The 10,388-nt window shown below is 42.5% G+C and overlaps 1 protein-coding gene across 1 annotated transcript; it reads right to left on the reverse strand.

The window, feature by feature from the left end:
- Positions 1-1,111: 1,111 nt before the first annotated feature.
- Positions 1,112-8,330, reverse strand: LOC119299677 (sodium/hydrogen exchanger 6-like). The gene is made up of 22 exons (XM_037576845.1): positions 8,123-8,330; positions 5,954-6,005; positions 5,769-5,828; positions 5,663-5,687; positions 5,487-5,572; positions 5,284-5,395; positions 5,131-5,193; positions 5,012-5,031; positions 4,842-4,936; positions 4,644-4,672; positions 4,100-4,131; positions 3,973-4,020; positions 3,838-3,898; positions 3,561-3,658; positions 3,412-3,487; positions 3,292-3,311; positions 3,039-3,136; positions 2,842-2,951; positions 2,681-2,767; positions 2,102-2,181; positions 1,830-1,930; positions 1,112-1,397 (listed from the first exon to the last, which is right to left on the reverse strand). The coding sequence occupies exons 1-22, from the start codon at positions 8,328-8,330 to the stop codon at positions 1,360-1,362; spliced, it is 1,599 nt and encodes a 532-aa protein (XP_037432742.1). The 3' UTR covers positions 1,112-1,359.
- Between the last annotated feature and the right edge of the window lie 2,058 nt (positions 8,331-10,388).

Consider the following 10,388-nt stretch of genomic DNA (forward strand, 5'->3'; position numbering starts at 1 on the left):
AAAGAACCTTCCAGTAGTAAAAGATTTGGCATCTTGTGTGACCGTATCTTCCCTCCTTCGTCATTGGCTACTTTTTGACATAAAAGCAAATTCTGCAACACGTAAGTCTTCTATTTTTTTTCAGACTCGCTTACTTGTGAACGAAGCATCACCCAGATCCTCATTGCCGGCAAAAGGTTCGTGTCAACCGCCAGCGGGAGCAAGCAGCAAGCGGCGTGACCAACAGGGACACACAAGACTAGTACTTCCTCCAAAAGTTGAGTCATCTTATTTTGAAACGGAGGAAGTACTAGATAGCAGAGCTGAAATAAACTCAGACGTCAACATCGCAGCCGAACCGTTTACAGTTGAGAGAGTATAGATCAAGAGCAATGATGCCACCTCTTCTGCCACAGTACGAATCAACATCTTCAGTACGAGCCAACATCAGCAGTACTGACGAGTATTAACTGAAAGATGGCAACGTTCCTTCTGCTTCGTACAACCATACGGTACGAAGACAGAAGAGTTTCTCTCAACGCAGACAGAAAACAGCCACAGAAAATGCAGCCGCCGACGCCTCAAACCTTCACGCATCAGAAGAAGAGAAGAGCTTCTCTCAACGCAGACAGACAAGTTTTTATCAAAACTCCGATGAACCCACAACTGGTGCTGTTACATAGGAAGGCAAAATGCTACTCGTACGTACTTGCATATTCTCAACTGGAAGAACAAAATTCCGTGCCTCCTCGGTCCCTAGAAAAAGAAAGCCTAGCAAGTTTCTGCTTCTTTGGGAGGCTTCGCAGCTTTCATGTTGGAGCCGCCACACCCCGAGCATGTCTTGGACCCGGTGATGGCCAAGTTGCTGGGACCAAAGCCAAAGAAGCACCGCAATCGAACGGGTTTACATACAGTTGGGAGAGTGTAGATCAAGGGCATTGATGCCACCTCTTCCGCTACAGTACGAATCATCTTCAGTACGAACCAGCATCAGCAGTACTGACGAGTATTAACTGAAAGATGGCAACGTTCCTTCTGCTTCGTACAACCGTTTCTCTCTCAACACAAGAGTTTCTCTCAATTCAAACAGCGAGATGAGACTCCGGTGAACCCAACAACTGGCGCTGTTAAATGAAGAAGGCAAAAATGCTACGTGCAGGAAAAATAAAAATTTCAAGCCTCCTCAGTCCTCACAAAAGGAAGCAGGATACCTAGTAATTAAATTTCCGCGTGTGACGATACTCTTTCCTACCACACATGCTGAACTATCCTAATGTCCCTATACACTGAACTATCTGGCAGCCTGACACCAACTTTGATAAATCCGCTGAAAACTAGTCACTTCGTGCTTGCAGTCGTTAGCTATAGCCTTCCCAACATCTAGGCGCTGGGCCTGGGTATCCCCAACACTTCACCTGCTGTTCATCCAGAACAATAGTCAATCAGCAAGGAATACTCGAGTTATAAAGAGCATAACCTTAATATGCGCAAGGAATTAAGATAATGTGAGCCAGTTGTCATGCTTTGCCTCTGCGGGAGGGGAAGCATCTTTGCTTTGAGCTGACTATAACTCATTCGTGCAGAGAAAAAAGACAAATACTTACTGAACAATGAATAGTACAATCCATATCAATACCGAGCATTTTACTTTTTCGTGTCTTGCGGATGAGATTGAATTTGCTCCTTAAATTGCATGGATGTAGAACAAAACCTTCCACAATACTACAAATTATTTGCACATTTTTTAAAAACTTCTATGACCGAATTTTACGCAATTCAAATTTTGGCTCATTTTCACTTGATGTTTTCCCTATACACAGTAAGGAATGGAAACTTAGATATGTTCTTACAAGAATCATCGTCGTTGTCGTCATCATCATCATCGTCCTCGTGTTGAGAGGTAAAAATGGGAGTGAGATAATTCCTGTCCAATAAAGCAAAAGAGGAAGTGCTGCAAGACAAAAATAACCTGATCAGAAAGCTCCTGCTCCCTTGCTGCAGCAAGAAACAATAGAGAATGCTATCGACACAAATACACAATTCTAATAAAACGGAACTCCTTGAAGAAGAATTCAAGTCGAACAAGCAGCATAGTTTCTAGGGCAGGTGTTAAGTAGTGCACCTTCTCCGGAGATCTCTGAGTTTCAATTGGAATTTGCTCTTACTAGGTGTCCCTTCCTCACTGCTTCCCTCAAAATTCTCCTGCATTCAGCAAGTGAGCTGTTCATAAACATAATTAACCAGTATTTTCTCAAAAAATAATGATTATAAACCGCCGGTAATACTATGGCTTTTTACTTGAGCAGTGAAATGTACAAGGACGAATGAAGTCAAACAGTGAACAAAAAGCAGGGTATGCACTGACCTAATAGGGAGCATACATTTTATATTTTTCCTTTTAGCACCATTTGACTCTAAGGTTGTGAACATTCTTCAAGGAACTAAATTGCCATATATATGGAGAAACATAATGATTGTTTTTTAAAATAGGGACATTAAATCCAGCACATTTGAATAACATATGAGGCACTCAGCATCCAACATCCAACTGCCCCTTTTCACCCCTAAAATGGGGCAGACAAGCTTCGAAACCGGGCAGGTGGCCTGTCCACCTACAAGACCCTCTACGCCAGTTCCTACCATTGTATTTTAGATATAAAAGTATATATGCATTGCTATTCAACACTGCAAAAGCACTTGCCTCGTACGGGTGCCGATAACGGTTACTATCCCCGACTACTTGTAGGGCTTCGAGCATTGTTCCAGTTGAACCTCCGATCAGAAGTACCTGGGATGTTGCAGTGAGAAAGTTATTTAAGTTGTTTTAGAGAATTACTAAAAGAACTACATGCAGCAACTTACAGTTAGAACAACAATAGATGTCGTAGCGGTGAAAATTGTCTCCCCATGCCCGTCAGGAAGATCATGAACTGACTGAAGAGCAAGGGCAAAAGCCATAGCTCCTCTAAGTCCTGAACAGGAAACACCAAGTTCTAGTAGCTTAAACTTGAATGTATTTATTTGATGATCCGATGAGCATGTTTGATGACAATACATACCGCTATACCAGAGGGCCAGCTGATATTCCCTAGGTATTTGGGAATTTGGTGGTCGTGCCAAATTCAATATGTATGCACAAGAGAAGACATTTGCAGCCCTTCAAGACGAGACATGAGAAACCTAGTAAGGCGCCTAACAGACTAAACAAGTTTGACAAATGGAACATATTCTCCAAACGTTCAGCAACCAAGTCTGACACATCACATGCCCATCAAATAAGGAAACAATAAAGATCAGTTCAACGAATGATACCTTGCAACTAATATGAAAACCTGCATTAGTTGACAAAAGAAATAAACTAAGGAAACAACAAAAATTGCAACATATTTATTAAGTAGAAGAATCACAAGTTGGTGCAGAATCAAAGGATACAATTGAGAAAAATATGAATCCAATATGAGACCAGCTTTGACGTTCCATTGCAATATCGAACCCCATGTATATGAATCTGTTTAGAAGAATAACCAACTTATTAACTAAATTTGTCTAGTTATACATGCTGCAAGTAGAATCTGACTTACATGAATGCTTCTGCTAGTGATGAAAGCAAATGGAAAAAACGAGCAGTAAAACGCTGAGAATCTTCTGACAAGTTATAAAATGTGTATCTCTTCATCACCTGAAATAAAAATTTAACATCATGTAAGTATCTTTGCCTGAGAGTTTATGATCCCAGTAAGTTAAACTTGGTTACTGGTCAATTTTGGGTGTTACAATCCCATTAGAAATTCAGTAACTAAGTATAACTTCCAGTGTACAGAAGAAATACAAGGCAGAGTTCTCAAAACTGAAACTTACAATCCCGGTAAAGAGAATAGAAACAATGCCAGACAGGCCAAGGCCTTCAGCTAACATGTACCTAACACAAAAGACAGTTACTGTTATCAACCTATAAATGAAACATAGTGCAAAGTAGATAGGCTTACGACTTACGAGAAGTAAGGGAAAAGCACAAACAAGCAGCTCTCCAGATTATGTAAGCTGTAGATGAAAATCAAGAAATTTAGTTGCTCATATGATATACTCTAGTTTTGGAAAAATTAGATGTGTTAGATCTTACTTCTCTACGCCAAGTTCTGCATACTTGAAGAGGTTCGACAGAATTAAGGAGCACAAACATGCATGTCTACACAACAGAAATGAGAACAACACAGTTTTACCAGTGTGCAATTCATATCCCTTCTGGAACCATACAAATTATCATCATGGCTATATCAATACAAAGTGTTCTAATTGACGATCCTACAGAAATACACTTTACTCTCGACAGTTAAGGAAGTTATACACTTGTACTTAACCGCCATAATCCAAGTTCTGGTTTTCGTATCATTTCGAACCATTTCCCCCCTTTTTGTTCACTATAACCACGCCATTTGAGGGTAATCTTGGATCACCCCGAGTTACACTCAGAAACCAGAGAAAAACCGTGCAGATGCCTGCAGAGTGGCATGCTAGACTGCTATATCTATAATAATAAACTACAGTTTCAGCTATATGCTGTTATAGACAGGTTACCAACGGAAACCACCATACTTGCATAAATAGCATTAACAAAGTGAAAATTAGGCTCCTATTAATTGAACAAAAGGCAAAGTAGAGGATATGAGAGCAGAAATAAGCCCAACTCCAACGCCTGCACAACAAAAAGGTAGTTGAAATATCAAATGTGGAATGATAGATACAGGTTTGTATACAACCATAAGGAAAACTAAGAGAAAATAATCGCATCGAGCAAGCGAATACTATAATCTACTAGAAATGTTCCACACATAAGCAGTTTTAATGAACTAGAATTACATTACCTGATGACATAGAACCAACAAAGTTCTCAAGAAACCTCAAGATAACTAGGAAAATATTCTGGCCGGAAGAACTTGTCCTCATTGATGCCATGGTCCTGAACGAATAGGGATTTTAAAGCAAGATTGAGAAAGAAAGCACACAAAGAAAATCTTAGGAATAGCACCCTCACCTGTACAAGGATATAGCCACCTTAATTGTCAGAACGTAGGTGAATACCAAGCAATATGTGAGTATCAGTAGAAAACATTAAAAAATAACATGTTTTAAGTACGAAAAAATGACGCATACAGCATCATTTAGAACCGATTCTCCAAAAACAAGAGCATAGAGGTTCACATCGGTGCCAAGTTCCTATAATTCAATGAAGAATATGTAAACATTTATTTTAAGATAGCAGTAATTAAACTTGCACATGTTAGTATATGAAGGGACAGCAGAAACCTGAAATATAGACAAAACAGTTACAGGATCTGTTGCCGACACAAGAGCACCAAACATCATACATTCGACCAGAGGCAACCTATAGATGATGAATATTAACCCAGCAAGGTAGCTGCAAGAAAGGTAAACTGCAACATTATATGCTTATTAATAGAGGGAACTGGAAGGAATATGCAAAGTGGCAACATAAAATGGTTTCTTACACTAGAAGACCCGTAACAATGGAAGCAATGAAGGTTCCCAGGATTGCGAAAGTTATGATGGCACCGAAGTTTGAAAAGAATGGTTTCTACGAGAAACAAAATTTGAAATGTTTAGGTGTGAGCCTGGAACTGATGGAACATTAAGGTACTGTGGACCTCAACAATTCAACACTTACTGGTGCTAAGTTGAACCCTGACTGAGTAAGGTGCAGTCAAGTAAAACATGTCAAACTTCCCAAGAAATAATTAAGAAACAAAATCAGTATATACATTAAAGGATATAATATAATTGGAGGAAGCAAAAAGAGAAGGAAGAAATCCTCCCGAAAATTGAACCATCTCCTGAATTATTTCAAAATCAAAGATCAAACAAACATCAAAGATCGCACAAAATTAAAAATATTATGATAATTTACATGGCGATTTCTTTCAACTGGGACAAAGGAAAAAGAGATGCAAGAATATACCTAGTACTTTTCTGAGTGTTTGATATGTTAGCAAACCCTCCAACAATCATTCCTGATATAAGAAAGTACAAGTAACTACACAACAAAGGTATAATATACAATTAATACACATATTTCAATGTACCTCTAGAAACTATTATAACAATGCACTGCTTTGGTTCAAGATACTCTAGGTATATTAGCTAGTAACATGTACGTAGTTTGCACTTTCTCAGCATTACAATTTCAATTTTCAAATGTAGCTTAATGAAAAATTAAAAAAAAAGCTTAATGTCTACAGAAAGCTGTTACATAGGTTTACTCTATAAATACTTAGTTTGAGAGTACGTTATATTAGTGTAACATAGTTTCGTATACAGTTAATGGACCTTGCTCCAGAATTAAAACTAGTCATTGAAGAGAGAAGTGATTCTCTAGCCAGCCTCTGCATCCAGGAAGTTTTCAACTTGGCAAGGTTGGGATGGCAAATTACTTGGGTCACAGCCGTCGTGTGTCAAACTTTTTTTTTTCTGCGCCCGCATGGAGACAGTGTGGTCTTGGACGCTCCTAACCGAAAGGCCTCTCAATTGGCTCCCAAGTTTTTTTCCCCCACTGAGAGCGAAGGTCCTACAAACACGTGGATGGCTGTGCTCAAACACCACGGTAGACCGTGAATCCCTTAAATGTGGCCCGTTAGCTAGATTTGACCCAATCAACGGTTACATTTGCTTCTCAGCCCTTGTTGAAGAGTGGAATGCAATAGGCGTATAGATGAATGTGTGCATAATTAGGAACTGAAGCAAAAGTTCTAGCACGTAGTCCAGAGAGTAAGACACTGGCACTCAAAGAGAGGGTAAGGTAGTGAAGATTTGTAATAAACTACCTGAATGCATGTGTTTTAGTACTACCAACTGTAATTCTCCTTCTAACCCACAATGTAATTCCTCTAGCATGTTCAGCTTCAATCAAAATGTAAGTCCTTCTACACTCTCACATCCCAGTGCACTTTTGCTCATGTTGTTCTTATTTAGCCCTTCGTTAATTTCATCAAGAATTGACTAATTGAGCCTATACCTCTAGTATTTAACTATTTATCCTATTGGGAGAAAAAAATTGTGGAACTAATTTAAGGGTAGTATTAGTATTTTGCCTACACCCTCTGTTCCCGCGCTAAGTCCAAAAGGACCTACGTATTGTATCGGAGCCTATACCTTTAGTATTTATTCTTTTGGGAGGAAAGGAAGTTGTAGAAATAATTAAAGGTAGCATTAGTATTTTACCTACACCCTTTGTTCCCGCGTTAAGTCCCAAAGGGATCGTAGGGAGTAAAATATAACCATATACGTATACACATTCTTAAAAAAAAACGAAACCGCATTGCGTTCCATACAAGCAAGCAGAAGGGATTACAACAAAGAACCGATCACCTTGCACGGTTGCACCCAATAAGAATGCAAAGACATTAGACTGCCACATTTTTTTTTGACATATATTAACAAACTAAAAGCTTGAAACATGAATCATACTGAGTGTAGAATTAAACACATTATGCATCAATGGCATTTTGGCAGCGGTTCAGCACTCCAACTTAGCTAGTTTATAAGGTAAGTAGAAAGTATCAACAACTAAAGGTAGCCGATCCTTTAAGCATGACTAAAATAAACGCAAATGGCACAGCATTCATCTTATATCTCAGAAATCAGAAAACCGACACATGATGACTAGGTATTTTCCCAAAGAGCACAACAATTACAAGCAATTGAACCAACACTCAGTCGCAGCAGTAAAACTGAACACTGTCAGTACACAGCAGCGTGTACAGCGCATGCATTTTATAATTTGTTCAACATATTCAATGGACTCTATAAGGTCCAAATAAAACAGCGCGCACAGATTGGTTCGCAATGTTCATCCTACATCCTCGCAATCATCATACCACCGCGCACCACTCGTCACTAAACAACCCCAATTCCTGAACCAATCAGCTCCGTCTCACCCACCCACCGACCGAACCAAAGGCACGGGATCAAAATCGCACGGGGAATCCGTATCCACTGCGACCGCGAAGACTTGAGGTTGCATGACTAGAATCCCTGAATCCCTAGCTAGTTGCCAGTGATACGATCGGCATTTCCGACCTGGAACCTCTGGGGATGGAGGGCTGGTGGATGGACATAGACGGGTATGTACCGATGAGGAGGGATGCGCTGGCCTCGGGCAGGTAGTAGAACTTGCGGCGGCGGAGGAGGTGGCCGAGCACGAAGGAGAGCACCAGCATGGATATCTGGAGCAGGATCCCCACCCCCGCCGCCTGCTGCTCGTCCACCGCCCCGCCGAACCCCGGCATCGCGCCCTGGTGCGGCGCCGCCGCGTAGTACGCCCCCGCCCCCGCCTCCATCCTCATCCTCCTCCTCCTCGCGGCGCGCGCCCTCCCCCGCCGTCGTCTCCGGCGCCTCGTTCGATGCGTTCGCCCGTCTTCTCGCGCGCGCTTCGCTCGCCGGTTATTCGGGCGAGTCGAGTGGCGACGCCTCTCCTTTCCTCCAGTTGCGGACTGGACCGATGCTCTCTGCTTGTCCTGCTGCGGTGTTGCGGAAATGGACGGCTGAGGGTCGGTTTGCCCGTTGATCTGACGGGTCTGAGAGGCCGCGCTGTGTGGAGTGTGCGGACTAGTGTGTAAAAAATTTTGATATGCGCGCTCAAACAATAAAATAAATTATTTGATATGACTATTGCTTTCAGATGTATTTAAATGTTGGACTGTGATACATACCAAACGTTCGTACCTATACAAAAGGTCCGAACGATCCCCACCTTCATGAGGCCGAGTGCACGTAGCGCGCGAGGCCGAGCCGTCGAGCGGAGGCAATCGTGAGGCCCATCTCAGCGCCCCTTGCGTGACCCTGGCCCACAACCATCACGCATCACCGCCTCCCCTAATCCCCAACTTTCTTACCTCCACGGCAAGAAAAGGCAACAGACACTCTCCATCGACCCTCCTCTTTCTCTTTCTCTCTCCCTGTCGACGAACTCAACCATTCATCTTCGTCCCCTACCCACCCACCCCCCAACCCCGATTTGATCCAGCAATTGCTTCACAAAACATGCAACACACTTGAGGAAACTGAAGTTACCACCGGATCTCGACTTGATCTACCACCGGGGATACCAGAACTTACCAAGCGTCCAGAATCCAGCAATTGCTTCACAAAATCATGCAGAAATGCTTGGGGGACTCAAGTTACCACCAGATCTCGACTTGATCTACCACCAGGGACACCAGAACTTACCAGACGTCCAGAATCCAGCAAAAATCTAGGTGGATCAGGTACATCTAAGCACTCCCTACTGTGTCTGAATTCCAATCCAGTTCAACCCACACTATTAGAAAAGGGGGCAAAGGTCCAGGCCGGGTCAGCCCATTAGTCCCGGTTCAGTCCAGAACCGGGACCAATGGGGGCATTGGACCCGGTTCGTGAGCCCAGGGGGCCGGCCGGGCCACGTGGGCCATTGGTCCCGGTTCGTCTGGACCTTTGGTCCCGGTTGGTGGGACAAACCGGGACCAATGGGCCTCGCTCCTGGCCCACCACCATTGGTCCCGGTTGGTGGCATGAACCGGGACCAAAGGCTTCCCTTTAGTCCCGGTTCATGCCGCCTTTAGTCCCAGTTCATGCCACCAACCGGGATCAATGGTGATGCCTATATATACCCCCTCGCGTAAGAGCAGAGCACACTGCTCTGTTTTTTCTGGCTGAGGGGGAGAGGGCTTGGTGGTGCTCTAGCTCACCTCCTATGCACACACGGTGTTCGATAAAATGCCCGAGCCACACTACTTAAGCTTTCTCCTCTCCAAGCTCGACCTCCAAACTTCATTTTCCTCAATATTTGTCTAGGTTTAGCGGTCCGTCACGCCCCGTCCCCGTCTTCACCGCCGTCGATCACCCGTGCCGAGCTCATCGCCGGCACCACCGTGGTGAGCCTCTTATTCTTATCTTCTTTCTGAAAGGAAAAATATTCTTATTTGTATGTTTACATAGATACTTTTATCATTTTCTTACTTTTATTATTGCATCTTATATAGTGCGATGGTTTTGGTATCCGCCCCCGTCGGCCCTCGTCCTGTCTATGATTCGGATGTGGTATATATTATCTTTATAACTATTGGTTCATTTATTGTTTATGAAAATTATGCCGACCAATGTGACATAGATTTTATTTATCTAGGATGTATGTGAACCGAAAATTCCAACCAACCCTATTGTCGAGAGGTTAAATTTAGTTGAAGAAGAAAACAATTTCTTGAAGGAAAAAATAAAAAAAATTGAGGAGGAGAAGATGATATTAGAGTTGCATGTTGCGGATGTCGTCGATGATCACAAGATCAAGATGGATGCAATGCACTTGAAGATTAGAAAGATTAGAAAATATGCCATTCATACCGAGGCTTGGTATCATTATG

The sequence above is a fragment of the Triticum dicoccoides genome, chromosome 5A, assembly GCF_002162155.2.
Source record: "Triticum dicoccoides isolate Atlit2015 ecotype Zavitan chromosome 5A, WEW_v2.0, whole genome shotgun sequence".
Taxonomy (NCBI): domain Eukaryota; kingdom Viridiplantae; phylum Streptophyta; class Magnoliopsida; order Poales; family Poaceae; genus Triticum; species Triticum dicoccoides.

What these genes read in the sequence shown, in the direction of transcription:
- LOC119299677 (XM_037576845.1), bottom strand. Translation starts at nt 8,330, where the DNA reads ATGGAGGCGGGGGCGGGGGCGTACTACGCGGCGGCGCCGCACCAGGGC. An exon ending in TTGGGCTTATTTCTGCTCTC is followed by an intron (nt 4,132 to 4,643) that starts ATATCCTCTACT and finishes ATTCTGTCGAAC; the next exon opens with CTCTTCAAGTATGCAGAACT. An exon ending in CTATTCTCTTTACCGGGATT is followed by an intron (nt 3,659 to 3,837) that starts GTAAGTTTCAGT and finishes TTTTTATTTCAG; the next exon opens with GTGATGAAGAGATACACATT.